The 16,125-nt window shown below is 44.5% G+C and overlaps 1 protein-coding gene across 1 annotated transcript in view; it reads left to right on the top strand.

The window, feature by feature from the left end:
* The window catches only part of itpr3 (inositol 1,4,5-trisphosphate receptor, type 3), a 301,852-nt gene that overhangs the window by 224,520 nt on the left and 61,207 nt on the right, over nt 1-16,125 (top strand). Inside the window, exons 35-39 of the mRNA XM_078242319.1 lie at nt 1,612-1,793; nt 5,150-5,298; nt 12,198-12,306; nt 14,105-14,195; nt 15,750-15,925. Of these exons, the coding sequence (XP_078098445.1) occupies nt 1,612-1,793; nt 5,150-5,298; nt 12,198-12,306; nt 14,105-14,195; nt 15,750-15,925 (707 nt within the window). The remainder of the gene's footprint in view (nt 1-1,611; nt 1,794-5,149; nt 5,299-12,197; nt 12,307-14,104; nt 14,196-15,749; nt 15,926-16,125) is intronic.

Below are 16,125 nucleotides of genomic sequence, written 5' to 3' on the forward strand. Positions count from 1 at the left end.
CATACTCAATCTTTCCTCATTAGAAAATACCTCTATATCCGGGATCAACCTAGTGAACCTTCTCTGCCTCCAATTCTAGTATATCCTTCCTTAGATAAGAGGACCAAAAACTGTTCAGAGAGGAATACACCCTTCCTTGCAACAAATGTATTCAAAATAACAATACAAAGTCAAGAGTTTCCTTTAAGTCTATTAGATCACTGATATTTCTTACCTCTCAGTGGTCGAGCCTACTTTATGGTAAGAATTAATCCCCCTTGGATGAACATTCCAACTCGGATCACCATTTGAATGTGGGTGAAATGAACACTGTACAGCAGCTTCTTCTCTTCTTCCTGAACTGTAGCCCATTCCCATCATTTAATTTTCTATAAATCTGCAGATGAGTAGAGTGAGATTATTTGTTCATGAAATTATTTATTTGGGTGCAAGGTTTGACTATTTCAAGTGTTGTAGGATGACTTCATAGGATCCATATAATGCAGAAGAGGCTGTTTAGCCCATAGGGTCTGAACCAACTCTCTGACAGTGTATCTTAATCAGGCCCTATCCCCCACCCTACGGCACGGTAGCACAGTGGTTAGCACTGCTGCTTCACAGCTCCAGGGTCCTGGGTTCGATTCCCGGCTCGGGTCACTGTCTGTGTGGAGTTTGCACATTCTCCTCGTGTCTGCGTGGGTTTCCTCCGGGTGCTCCGGTTTCCTCCCACAGTCCAAAGATGTGCGGGTTAGGTTGATTGGCCAGGTTAAAAATTGTCCCTTAGAGTCCTGGGATGCATAGGTTAGAGGGATTAGCGGGTAAAATATGTGGGGGGAGGGCCTGGGTGGGATTGTGGTCGGTGCAGACTCGATGGGCCGAATGGCCTCCTTCTGCACTGTAGGGTTTCTAATCTTCTAATCTTCTAATCTTCTATCCCTGTAGCCCCACGCATTTCTCATGACTAATTCACCGAACATGCACATCTTGGAATGCTAAGGAGCAATTTACCATGGCTAATCCACTTAACATGCACATCTTGGAACACTAAGGGGCAATTTACCATGGCTAATCCACCGGACATGCACATCTTGGAATGTTAAGGGGCAACTTCCCATGGCTAATCCACCTAATATGCACATCTTGCAACATTAAGGGACAATTTTCCATGGCTAATCCACCGAACATGCACATCTTGGGAAACTAAGGGGCAATTTAGCATGGCCAATCCATCTAACCTGCACATCTTGGGAAACTAAGAAGCAATTTAGCATGGCCAATCCACCTAACCTGCACATCTCTGGAGTGTGGGAGGAAACTGGAGCACCCGGAGGAAACCGACGCAGACACAGGGAGAACGTGCAAACGCCATACAATCACCTTACCCACGCCCCCCCGCTCCCACCACCCCCCCTTCCCACAGTTGAACCTGGGTCCCTGAAGCTGTGAGGCACAGTGCTAACTTACACCAGTGAATTTACTCATGACTATTTTAGATTGGCTAAGAATTGGTTCATGTATAATGAATGCACAGGACTTGTCCCAAGAGACTGTGAAATCCTGCTGTCTAGCTGATCACGTTGGCTTTTCCTAGCAACCCAGAAACCAGTGTAACCTTGTGGTTTTTCATTTTAGCAAAAAATCGTTCAGTGCCCCTTCCAATGGACCTAGACAGCCAGGCTCGCAATTTGTTGAACAACCAGTCACTGGCGACTCAGAGAAATGCTCCAAACTGGAAAGCAAGCACCCGAGCCTTTCCTCGCTCTGCATGCACACAGCAGCAGTGGGACTACAAGAATATCATTGAGAAACTACAGGTTTGCTACGTCTGTTTGCATATTTTTTTTAACAAAAAGATATTCAGTTTGATTCAGTTCCAAACAAAACCACCACCGAAGTACAAATAATAAATGACTACTGAGTGTCGGATTTAGAAATGTCTCAAGTGAACACTGAACAAAACGTTGGTGGCCGGAATTTTACCGCCTCACCAGCCCCGATTCTGGGGCGGGCAAGGCTCGCAGAATGGAATTCTCCATTGGCTTCGGGCAGGATTTTACGAGCCTCGCCCGAGCGAGGTCATGAAATCCCAGCCAGTGTGTCTCCTTCTGTCCTTCACGCCCCTAGAAAATTTTGATTTTTGACACTGGTTGAATATTCTGGAATTTTCCAATCCGCTGTGATGGAAGTTGAGGTTCTGGGCCTCTGGCATACACGGGGAAAATGATCCCTTTCTTCTAATTCCGATTAGTGTTGATATAAGTCAGCATAGTGCACTGAGTGGATGAGAAAAACAACTGGAATTCATAGAAACCTTACAGTGCAGAAGGAGGCCATTCGGCCCAACGAGTCTGCACCGACCACAATCCCACCCAGGCCCTACCCCCACATATTTACCCGCTAATCAACCTAACCCGCACATCTTTGGACTGTGGGAGGAAACCGGAGCACCCGGAGGAAACCCACACAGACACGAGGAGAATGTGCAAACTCCACACAGACAGTGACCCGAGCCGGGAATCGAACCCGGGACCCTGGAGCTGTGAAGCAGCAGTGCTAACCACTGTGCTACCGTTGTAACACTTGTTGTAGTACCCTTTCAATAGTAAAATTGGGTACTTATCTCTTTCCTCTTAATGTATGAATTTGTTGCTGCTGTCCACTCCAATTTCCTTTACCATGTTGCTTCTGTTTCAAACGTCCAGTCAGCTATAGCTATTGTCATGGGTTCTGTGGTGCTGATCACTTCCACCAGTGGGTCAACATCTCTCCTTTGTTCAGACATTTTCCCCCACATTTCCCAATTTATATTTCTACAATAATGTTAGCTGGCTCTATGACAATAGGGATGCCTTATGTTCTGTACAGGATAACATATCCTTTCTAAGCACCATTCTATGTGCTCCTCCAGTCTTCAGGTAAAACAGCTGATTAACCTATAAAGAGCCACAGCCAGATATGAATCACTAAGCTGCTTAATTTTGCAAGTGACAGGTCAACTTTGTTACGATCCTGGTAGAGAGTATTAATGTTCAGAGAGAAATTGAAACACCCGTTGATTAACTGAAATAAATTACACCACAGAATCACACATTTTTAAAAAGAACAAGCTTTCCTGTGAAATTGCATTTGCATCCCGCTAATGGAATGCAGATTAAAATCCAACTAAAATCACACCCCCACCCCCCCACTCCCCCACCACCCAAATGTCCATGCCACCAGCGGAAAATCACACTGGGTCCAGAACACATCTGAACAACACGGAGTGGTCATATCAAACGTACCTGAAGAAGGTCTAGGGCAACTCGTGGAGATCCAGAGAGAAGATGGAGACTTCTAGCGATGGGACCCTGGAACATCACATGCAGCAGTGGTTGACTGGAACATCTACAATGTGGATCTTCTGACATCAGGGTCTTTAAGGAGGTCCATCTTCTATCTTCAATGGTGGGTCAGCTGATGTCCAGGTGCATTTTAAAATTGGCGCTAGATATGATGGTGGGCGCGAGCCATCCAGCCCGAACCACCGTGCCAAATGTCAGGAAACCCTTGACTGCTTAATTAATGTGGTCAGGGTCATGTAATACTGTGTGAATTCCCAGTGGTCTCCGTGGCTCGAAACATTCACTGTTCCTGCCCCCTGGGACCTAGTCCCAGAAGTGAAGATGCCACCCTTAGAATATAAACCCAGTTCCCCTTTCTACTTCCAAATTACACTCGAGGTTTCTATTATAAATTATGAGTTTTTGAAGATTCATCCACTTCTCCTTTTGGAATTCAACCAAAGTATGCCACAGGTTTCTGAAATTCCCTTAAGTTTCTCAGTGTTCCAGCTATTCATTGTGGTATGAGAGTTCATGGGAATCCTTACATTAACTTTTGGCTAAACTATCCTCCAGCTTTCCTTTAAAACCCCATGGTTGGGGACTTCTCAACCCAAACTTAAGCTTTGCTACATTCGTGCCTATTGACCCACTGTAGGCTGTATCGAACCAATGAACCATATAGTGACAGCAGGATGTATAAAAATAGCTTTCAAAAAGTAAAGTAATTCATTCATAACTTTCTACTATGTTAAAAGAAGTAATTTCATTAGAAGGCAATAAAAGTGTCAATCGCCTAGACATTTAATGTATCAAGAACAAAAAGGCAGTCCCTTGAAACCAGTTCATGTTGTGTAAATAAGCATTGTGAAATTGACTGCAAAGATCAGAGGGTCTAGAGCTGTCAATAAAGCAATGTCTCCCTTAGGGCTCAGGTTTTCCAACAAGAGTAATGTTACCCACTGATGAAAAAACAGCATACATCCAGCATGTATCCATGAGATGAATTTTACACTTTTATGAACAAACTTTAATTCAAAAGCAATACTTTAGCACAAGCAATTTAGGGGGAATCCTCCACCTGTTCACGCCAGCAGGATTCTCCGGTCCCATTGGCAGAGCACCCCGTCCTGTGGGCTTTGCAGCGGCAGGCATGGGGTGACATCAATGGGAAATCCCATGGGAAACACAGGGCTGGGAGGCCGGAGAAGTCCCTCCCTTAATTAACAACTGATCTACTTATGTTTTCCTAAAGTCCTTTACATTCCTCCATTTGCCAAACCTGGCAATTGTGTTGTGAACAAATTCCGAGCTTCTGTTCCTGATAAATGAGACCAAATCAACCATATAAACATTGAATGGAATCCTTGTCTGAGGCTGGGATTATCCAGTGCCACTGCTGTGAACGGATATTTGGCTGAGCACACAAAGTCACCGTTCTGGTAGAGGAGCGTGGGAGACCAGAGAACTATAGCCATTATGTACTGTAAAGTCAACATTTCCGAATACCTGCTTGTAAAAATTATTTGTTGATCATAGCCTAGTTACATTACAAAATAGTGGTTAAAGTTAACAAGAGCTTCAATGTACAATGTGTTAAGATCCTCCAGTCAGAAATAAAAATGTGTGGGATTTTCCAGTCGTGCCTGTCCTCGACCAGAAATTCCCGCCTTAGGTTATTGGACCTTTAAATGATCCATCAGATTTTCTGTCCTGCCCGCGACGATTCCCGTAGGCAGCGGGACTGGAAAGTTTACCCCAATGGCACTGATTCCTTGTGTGTATGATAATGACACTAAAACATTTGTTTCTCCTCCAGTATTTATTTATTCTTGTTCGATTACCTGTAGGATATCACAACAACTCTGGAAGATCGGCTCCAACCGCTGGTGGAAGCCGAGCTCTCAGTTCTTATTGATGTCATGCATAAGCCGGAACTTTTGTTCATGGAAGGGACAGAAGCCAAGTTGCGGTGTGAAAGTGGAGGATTCATCTCCAAGTAAGTGGACAAACCAAGCCTGAGTGCAAAATGTTACAAGAAGAATTTGTCAGCAATGCAGGGCTAACACCAAACACAATGCCAGAGTAGAGCATTTACTCACTAACAAAATATCATTGCTATTTGCTGCCTCCTACTCTAACTGGCTGTTAGGGGTGGCACGGCGGCACAGTGGTTAGCACTGCTACCTCACAATGCCAGGGACCCGCGTTCAATTCCTGCCTCGGGTGACTATCTGTGTGGAGTTTGCACGTTCTCCCCGTGTCTGTGTGGATTTCCTCCAAGCGTTCCAGTTTCCTCCCACACTCAGAGATGTGCAGGTTAGACAGATTGGACATGATAAATTGACCCTTAGTGCCTGGGGATTAGCAGGGTAAATGCGTGGGATTACCGGGATAGGCCTGGGTGGGATTGTTGTTGGTGCAGGCTCGATGGGCCGAATGGCCTCCTTCTGCACCATAGATTCTATGATTCTATGATGCAGATAATGTAATGTCAATGGAAAAGAGGTACTGTGCTTAGTGTTGCTGTTGCTGTTGATTCCTGTAAACATAAATGAAGATATCTAACAAAGAGTAAAATATAAGTGCTGTTGCAGCATTTCTGTAGTGATGTTTGCATTATGATTTTTGGATTGTTTGGATCTTGGTTTCAGCAAAAAATCTAGGCACTTAGCGCAACTATTCAACTCTGGACCGACCTGTATCATCCTTCCCTTCCACCCATTATAGTACATGCTTCATAATGCTGATGTTAGAAAAATAACTTACACTTATTTAGCACTTTGTTAGAGCCTTGATACATCCTCAGGCACCATCACCTCAAAAATGTACTTTTGAAGTGCAATCGCAGTTGTAATGCTAGGAAAACCAGCAGCTAATGTGTGCACAGCAGGATCCCACAACAACAAACAAATTGAATGGCCAGTTAATTATTTATTATTATCATGGAAACCTACAGTGCAGAAGGAGGCCATTTGGCCCATCGAGTCTGCACCGAGCATAATCCCACCCAGGCCCTATCCCCATAACCCCATACATTTAGCCTAGCTAGCCCCCCTGACACTAAGGGGCAATTTAGCATGGCCAGTCCACCTAACCCGCACATCTTTGGACTGTGGGAGGAAACCAGAGCACCCGGTGGAAACTCACACAGACACGGGGAGAATGTGCAAATTCCACACAGGCAGTGACCCAAGCCAGGATTTGTGTTGGTTGTGGGAGGCATGCTGGTCAGGATAATGGGAGAACTCCTTAATCTTCTTTGATGAACATTGTGTGAGCTTTTCTGTCCACCCGAAAGGGTAAATGGGGTCTCTGTACTTCTGACAATGTCACATCCCTTTGTTATTATACTGAAGTCCTGGATTGAGGTTTATATCAATTCATGAGAAAATGAAAATATCTTGCACCCTGTTGTGGAGCAAGTTCTCTGTTTCAGAAAAGATAAATCTGATGAAAATTAATGCTGATGCACGCTTCAGTGACAAGGTAACAGATTTTTGCCTTGAGTGACTGATCTCTGGGTAAAGATAATGACTGGGTTAGAGCTTGTTCTAATGATCTATCACAGTTCGGATGTCGTAAACTTGCAAAGTGAAGTGTGAAGGTTTGTGAGCATCCTCTGAGATCCAAAAGTATTTTATGACCAGTAATTCATTTTAACATGACCACTTTTTTATGCAATAAAAAGTTTTTTATTTTCAACTGGCCAAGCAGCAATACTGTTGCAAAGGTTTTACAATGTATCATTGTCTACATCATGGGGTGTCACAGTGTTTAGCACTGCTGCCTCACAGTGTCAGGGAACCGGGTTTGATTCCAGCCTTGGGTGACTGTGTGGAGTTTGCTCATTTTCCCTGTGTCTATGTGGGTTTCTTCCCAGGTGTTCTGGTTTTCTCCCACAGTCCAAAGATGTGCGGGTTAGGTTGATTGGCCATGCTAAATTGCCCCTTCGTGTCAGAGGGATTTGCAGGGTAAATACATAGGGTTACGGGGAAGGGGCCTGAGTGGGATTGTTGTCGGTGCAGACTCGATGGGCCGAATGGCTTCCTTCTGCACCGTAGATTCTACGATTCTATAATTCTATTTGGAATAACAATCTTCTGAATCCAGCAACAGTTGTTATTGTATATTGGTAACCACGATGTAACTGTAGTTCTGATGTCACATTCGATGATGAGATAGTCCTCTGTTCCAAAAATGGGGAGGGGATTTTCCTCTCCCGCTTTTGTTGAGCGGGATTGACAACGGGAGCGGAAAATCCTGCAAGAGGCCCAAATCGCGGTTCACGACCATTATCCCCCCCACAGCCCCCCCCCCCCCCCCCCCCCCCCCCCCACCCCCCGGCTAGTGATATAACAGGACAGGGCAGCACGGTGGCACAGTGGTTAGCACTGCTGCCTCACAGTGCCAGGGTTCTGGGTTCGATTCTCAGCTTGGGTCACTATCTGTTTGGAGTCTGCACGTTTTCCCCATGTCTGCATGGGTTTCCACCGGGTGCTCCGGTTTCCTCCCACAGTCCAAAGATGTGCGGGCTAGGTTGATTGGCCATGTTAAAAATGACCCTAGTGTCAGGAGGATGAACAGACTAAATGTGTGGGGTTACGGGAATAGGGCCTCGGTGGGATTGTAGTTGGTACAGACTCGATGGGCTGAATGGCCTCGTTCTGTACTGTAGGGATTCAATGAATCCCAATGTACAACGTTAGGATCCCCATTAGAATAAATTAGCATCTGTTTATCAGACCTCAGCACCTGATAATCCCCCTCTCTCTCCAGCTACATTATCCATTCATGTCAGCCAGGGGGGCAGTGCCCAGTCAGTGCTGTGCGTAGAATCAAGGGGAATATTCTGCGTGTGGGTGTTGTGTGAGGGATGTTCTATGGGGTGGGAAGGTTGGCTGGTGTTGCGTGAGGAAGTTGAGGGGAGTTATGGGTTGGGAGTGTTCTATTTCTAATTTTTTGTATCGGGTCGGCCTTTAAAAATCACACCCCGATCTTTAAAAAACAAAGCTGTTGGCTGAGCCCTCCCCACCAGAGTGAAACCCTGAGATTCACACCCCCCCCCCCCCCCCACCCCTCCTTGCCTCTTTTGTTCTCTATCAGGCTAACAATATGGCAGTGAAAGCTGCCATCGGTGCCACTGGCTTCAACACCACATTCCCCACCCACTGCGACCCTCTGCACATGTTACAGAAAATCCCATCTGTCAATTCTAGAATTCGTCCAAACACTGGATACATCATGGTAGATGAATATGGTAAAGTTATGGACCACGCAATAGATTTGATGTAATAAAAGCAAATTGCTGCAGATGTTGGAATAGTGAAACCAAAAGAGAAAATGCTGGAAAATCTCAGCAGGTCTGGCAGCATCTGTAAGGAGATTTGATGTAATGATGTTCATAGTGTTTGCTGGAGTTTAAAAAGACATAGCATTTGTACGACTGTTCATACAGCTAGTGCAAACTGATTGTTTATAAGACAATCAAAGCAGTTCTGTACAGCAGCGGGAAACATGCAATCTAATACAGAAGGTTAATAGAGTTTTTCTGTGACTTGCGTAGTCCCTGAAGTATTGCGGTTGGGGAATATAATAGGTTACAGCATTTCCTCTGTGCTTCTCCCAATCATCTGCAAGGTGATGGAAGGTGGTCGTAAAAATCCAATGGCATTAGGCAAAAAAGAGCAGAAGAATTCTGACAGTGACATTAAATTTATCATACAACCAGCAGCACCAAAGGATTAACAAATTAGCTGCCTCATTCACCGAGATTGCAACAGTCCTGACACTCCTAAATAAATCACTATAGACATGAATGGGACTATATAAATGCAAGTTCATGATTTACGCATGAATAACCTGCTCACTGACATTCAGTTTGGCTTCTGCTAGAACCACTCTGCTTCACATGCCGTCACAGCTTTGATCGCGACCAATAGTAAAATGCTGAAAATGAGGTGATAGCAGCTCTACTCAACATCAAGGCAGCATTCGACTGTTTATAGCACCGAGGAACCTTAGCAAATGCATGGTGCACAGGCAGCATGGTGGTACAGTGGTTAGCACTGCTGCCTCACAGCACCAGGGACCCCGCGTTCAATTCCTGGCTTGGGTCACTGCCTGTGTGTAGTTTGCAAATTCACCCTGTGTCTGCGTGGGTTTCCTCTGGCTGCTCCGGTTTCCTCCCACAGTCTGAAAAACGTGCTGGTTAGGTGCATTGGCCATGCTAAATTCTCTCTCAGTGTACCCGAACAGGCGCCGGAGTGTGGCGACTAGGGGGTTTTCACAGTAACTTCATTGTTGTGTTGATGTAAGCCTACTTGTGACACTAATAAATAAGCTTTAAGAATGGGGGTAAATAGGAAAATCCTTCAGTGGTTGGAGCTGCATCTGGCATACAGGAAAATGTTTGCAAATTATTGATTAATCATCAGAACATGATTGCAGTAGTTCCTCGGAGCAATGTCTTTTGGTCAATTATCTTCAGCCGTTTTAACAGAAATCTTCCCTGCACTGTGAGGTCAGGAGTGGCATTGTATGTTCATGATTTCATTGTTCAGCTCAGTTCATAACTTGTCTGATCATGAAGATAATGGCAACCTGCAACCTGAACAACACCCACATTTGAACTGACAAGTGGCAGATAATGCAGGAACCACACAAGTGCCATTTGCTAACAATTTCTAACCAGAGAAAACCCCAACCATTTTCCTTTGACCTTCCGTCTGTTGTTGAGTGCCAGCCATTGACAATCATGGGAATTACCAGTGGCCAGAAGCTTAACTAGATCCGCCATAAGTCAAAACTGTGGGTACAAGAACTGAATGGAGAGTAGGCAGTCTGGGATGAAGGCTTCATCTCCAGGCCCTGGAAAGCCTCTTTGCTCTTGAGTCAAGTCTTAAGTCAGAAGTATGGTGCAATACTCACCACCCACATAGCAGCTGTGACATCAAGAAGCTCAAGGACAGAGCAGTTAACTTGATTGACAGCCCTGCCACTGGATTAATATACATCAGCACTCCATGACTACAGTACGTGTAAACTGCCAAGGTTATCTTTGATGGTATCTCTCCCCCAGCGATCTCCACCAAGAAGGACAAGAATAGTGGCACTCTAAAAGCAACATTAATCCCAAGCAACTTGCCATTCTGCATTTTCATCATCATTGAGTCAAAATCCTGGAAATCTCTGCTTAATTCCATCATTGATACACAAGGATGACAGTGATTAAAAATGTCAATCATCACCATCTCAGGATGACTTGGGACGGGCATTAAGCATGCTCATGGTAGGTTCACCCATATCCAATGAACCAAAGCAATGTTTTCAAACTCTTTCATACCAATACAACACAGGATGATTGTCGCTTTGATACCTGTAGAGGCTAAGGGTGAAGTCACTTTTAGCAGAGGTGCTGTGTATAATGAAACTCAGGAATCCTTGTATATTAGACCTCAGTTAAATTATGCAGTTAGTTGAATTATGGATGATCTTGGAGATGCTTTATAATTCATAATTTAAAAAAGGAATTTTTTCAAGAGAGAATGAATCACTTACTCAAACCGTACCAAGTGGAGTCTCCTACCCTGTGTCTATGCCACATGTCTCTCTATTAAAGCAAAAAGTTGCTTTTGGCCAGTGTAGTTTGTAGCAACTATATTCAATACCCATGCATTATACTAATAATAAAGAGAAAGATCTGCATTTATGTAGGATACTCCAAAGCATTTTGGAGCCAAATATGTACATTTTAAAGTGTTTTAATTATACGGTGAGCAGAAATGTTATTGAGTATCAATGCCATATATTAAAAACACTCTGTAAAACATGTCATCCAGTCAGAACCAGATAGCAGGTCTAATTATGTCTCCACAAAGGCAGACAGAATTGTGAGGATATTATCCATGCTTACTAGCCAGTGGCTTCATGATATTAGGTGGCTGTGCAATTGTAGCTCATTTTGGAGGCTAAGTTTGGTCACGCAGTGCAACGTAAGGATCAAGAATAGGACACTTCCGATATGAAGTGTGCAGGACGCCATCTTGGGGAAGACGAACAAAAGCTGTCATCCATCCACATCTGAAGTAGACATGGATCATTTATGGATGGAAGTATGTGGCTTAACTCCTGTTGCAACTCCTGCTGCAACTTTGGTTTTCCCTCAGGCACCCAGTGCCAGTGTTGCTTGCCACTGGGAACAGCACCTCAAAACACCACTTAAATAAAAGAAAAACAGTCAAAGACTCATTACAACCACTGCAACTCCTGAGATCACCCAGTCTCTATCCTGACCCAGCCCCAACCTCTGAGCACCCTGACAGAACTCCTAACCGTGCAACGGTAGGCTTGGAATATTTGGGGAGAGAATAGAGCCAATGTTTCGAGTTTGGGTGGTACTTCGTCAGAGCTGGCGCTGGGTCATCTAAACTCAAAATGTTGACTCTATTCTCTCCCCACAGATGCTGTCAGACCTGCTGAGGTTTTCCAGCATACTCTGTTTTTGTTTCAGATTCCAGCATCCACAGTATTTTACTTTTATTTTAGGTTTGGGATCTTTATACTCTGTCATTAGTTACACTGCTTATTTAACCTCAAAAGAGAAAGTTCTACAGGAAAATTTTGATCCCCTACCCATATTCCTTCTGAGCCTAGTCACAGACTCTGAGAGCCAGCTATTCCTCTTCCTGACTGCCACGATGCAACCCAATCACTTTGACCTTTACATTGGAGCGTGTTTGCCACTGTGCCATTGAGATGATGATGCAGTTTGTGGCCCAAAATTCAGGGTTACACTTCACCAATTGAGCAAGAGCTGTTAACACTGAGTGGGGGAGGGGGGGAATGGTGTGAAGTTTTCCAGAATTTATCTTCTTATTAATCTGTTTATTTCTCTAGATTAATTCAACACACAAAGAATCTCATGACAACAGAAGAAAAGCTCTGCATCAAAGTTCTCCGCAGCCTTCAAGCAATGTTGGTCAAAAAGAACAGCTATGGAGACCGGGTAAAAAAATCAAAGAAAGTTAACTGCATCCTTCAAGGCAGTTGCTTATGGAGAGAGCTAAGGACCAGTTTAATTTTGATTGATCTAACCCGAAGCGAGTGGGTCAGTCAGCAGGTCAGAGGGACCCACAATTTGAGATGCCCCCCCGCCACATAGATATATAATTAGGGCCTGGAGTAGGCCTCTCAGCCACTTGAGCCTACCCCACCGTTCGATAAGATCATGGCTGCTCTGGTTGTAACCTTGATTCCACATTGCCGCCTACTCCCCATAACCTTTCACCCCTTGCTTATCAAGAATCTATCTTTCCCCGCCCTAAAAAGTATTCAAAGTTTTTGCTTTCACCATGTTTCAAAGATCTCTGAGGAAAATAAATTCTCCTCATCTCTGTCTTAAATGGGTGACCCCTTATTTTTAAACAGTGATCCCGTGTTCTAGATTTCCTCATAAGACGAATCATTCTTTCCACATCCACCCTGTCAAGACCCCGCAGGAGCTTATAAATTTCAATCAAGTCGTCTCTTACTCTTTTAGACTCGAGCAGATATGAACCTAGCCTATACATCTTTTGCTCCAGGCATTACTTTAGTAAGACTTCTCTGAACTACATACATCAGTCCTTAAATAAGGGTACCAGTACTTTACAAAGTATGTCAGAGGTAGTCTCACCAAATGCCCTGCATAACTTGAGCATAATCTCTCTATTTTTGTATTCCGTCCCCCTCGCAATAAATCAATAGATGCTAAAAAACTATGAGCTTTCCTAATTACTTGCTGTACCTGCATGCTAACCTTTTGTGATTCATGCACTGAGAGACACACATCCTTCTGCATCTCACAGCTCTACAATCTCTCCCCATTTGGATAAAATGCTTCTCTGATGTATGTCTCGGACATCAATGATCCTTTCCTTGCCAGGAGACAGAGCCTGATTAAAGTCTGGTGTGCCAGTGAGGTGGGTAGCCAGTCACTGACGACTGCAGCAGTAATTATGCCTGTATTGGGAAGGGCATGGATGGGGGCATGGAAATGGTCGCCCAGTCTCAGCTCAAGCTGGGAATGAGCACCTCGAAGGCACGTTTGGGGTCGGAGAAACTATTTCTGAAAGTTTAACCCCCAATTTGACCCAAGTCTACCTGTTTCTTAATGTTGAAATTCAACATATTCTGTTGGAATTACATTATCTACTTTGGGCGGCACGGTGGCACAGTGGTTGGCAATGCTGCCTCACAATGCCAGGACCCGGGTTCGATTCCTGGCTTGGGTCACTGTCTATACGGAGTCTGCACGTTCTCCCTGTGTCTGCGTGAGTTTCTTCCAAGTGCTCCGGTTTCCTCCCACAGTCCAAAGATATGCAGGTGAGGTGGATTGACCATGCTAAATTGCCCCTTAGTATCCCAAGATATATAGATTGGGGGATTAGCGGGGTAAATACAAGGGGTCACTGGGAAAGAGCCTGGGGAAGATGCTCTGACAGAGAGTCGGTGGAGACTCAAGGACCAAATGGCCTCCTTCTGCACTGCAGGGATTATATGATTTTTGAAGGGACGTTAATGACACAATTTAAGTATCCGCAGTAGGAACCTGAATCAGCTCCTCGCACGTACACTCAAAAAGTTGTAGTCTCAGCTCCCCTGCACTGAACTGGACTGAGCTGAAGCCATATCAAATAATATGTATGACTTTCAGTTTACTGCTAAGACAATACATTTGCTGATCCAGATGGGACTGCAATTGCAATTGTGGAAATGTTGGCACTTACAGCCTCAGTGCTCATCACATGATTCTCTTCTTGCAGGGAAACGAATTGAGAAAAACTCTTCTGAGCAGCTACCTTTATGGCAAAAAATCAAACTCGAAAGGCGACTCCAGTGACCTGTGCTTTGGAGGTACTTACTGGCAGAATACCAACTCTTTGCATTCAATCGGGCTGCTCTTCCATGATCATACTCTACTGCCGTGGAAATTTGATTCTCCATCACAATGTGTGGGCACCAGTTGAGAGTTTGCCTTATATTAGTGCAGTGGATGAACAGGTATAGACGTACAACATAAATAATGAAAGAAGCAGGAAGGGTTGTTCTCTGAGTACACACCAGGGCATTTTCGAAAATGACAACCATTTTGCGTAATGAGCTGAGGAGGGCATGACTTCCTCTTGCCAGTTGTTTAACTTGGTTCCTTCAGATAGTTCTGTTCATGGCAAGACGGAGATTGAAAGCATTTTTTTTAGAAAACTCCAATGAGATGTTGGCCGGAATTCTCTGGCCGTTCACGCCAGTGAGATTCTCCGGTCCCACCGGCATGGGGTGACGTCAATGGGAATTCTCATTGGCAGTGGCAGGACCAGAGAATCCTACCACTAGCAAACAACACGCCGCCTTCCGCTGGCAGGAAACACGCCACTGGGAGGCCAGGGAATCTCGCCCCTTCTCTCACAAATCGTTGGCTGGTTCCTCTTTCAGCTTCTCTGCCATGCTTCACGGGATTGTCACAAAGCTGATCGATCACCTTCATATCAACTATCTTTTTTTTTTGGATTTGGTGGGTGGCTTTAAAACCAAACGTTCTTCTGCTGCTGACCCATCCCATTTATCCAGGCTGAGAATCAGCACTGATATACTCTGACCTGCCTCCACCAGTGGCTGGGTTTTTTCATAGCAAACAAATCCTGGAGTGGGACCTGAACCACAGGCCTTCTGGCTCAGAGGCAGCAGAGTAATCAGCTGAGCCACTCCAGCTCCCATCCAATGCAAGAATTTGTCCAGTAAAAATTCTGTGGATTGTAGGACTATAATAAATCTAATATTGTAAAGAAGATGTTTTAGACCCTTAGATATCAATATGGAATCTGTGCATTGAAACAGAAATATATTTTATTAGCAAACAACCACATCTTAGAATCCCTACAGTGTACAAAGAGGCCATTCGACCCATCAAGTCTGCACCAACTCTCCAAAAGGGTATCTTACCCAGGCCCTATCCCGGTAACCTGACATATTTACCCCGCTAATCCCCCTAACCTATATAATCTTGGTACACTAAGGAACAATTTATCATGGCCAATCTATCTAACGCGCACATCTTTAGAGCGTGGGAGGAAACCGGAGTACTCGAAGGAAACCCATGTCGACACGGGGGAGAACGTACAAACTCCACAGACAGTGGTGACCCGAGGGTGGAAGTTAACCTGTGTCCCTTGCACTGTGAGGCAGCAGTGCTAGCCAAGTGTAACATCAAGTGCTTATTTTATTGCAATTTATTGCAATAATTGCGACAACAAACCATTGCTAAATATTTTTGAGGAATATCTCGTATTTCCATTCTCCACTCATCCTTCAGAGTTTTCTGTTCAAATAATAGGCTGCTGCCTGATTTTCTGCATTGTTGTTGTTCATATGATGACCAAAAATAGTAATGGCTTTACTTTATTCTTGTATAAGATCCAGATAAGGGCCAAGACTGGAACTCAATTGTTCCTATCCAGTGTCGCCTGGACAGAGAAGGAGCCACAAAGCTGGTTGCAGATCTCATCACGAGCTCCAAAAGTGACAAGATTTTCCAGGAGAGTATTTTATTAGCCATTGCCTTGCTCGATGGAGGGAACACCGAAATTCAGGTAACCACCCAGTCTGGTGATACCGACCCAGAATTTCCGGCTGTCATGCTGCCAAAGCTGTCAGCACTGAATGTGTAAAACTGACAGCAACTTCTGGCATTTGCACAAGCGCTGTTAAATGCAGAAACTTGAAAATTGTCAGTGATACTCAATCTCTTCGCCACAGGGTTTGCTGCTGCAGTTTTTACATGTGCAATCAA

Source organism: Mustelus asterias, chromosome 25, assembly GCF_964213995.1.
Source record: "Mustelus asterias chromosome 25, sMusAst1.hap1.1, whole genome shotgun sequence".
NCBI lineage: Eukaryota > Metazoa > Chordata > Chondrichthyes > Carcharhiniformes > Triakidae > Mustelus > Mustelus asterias.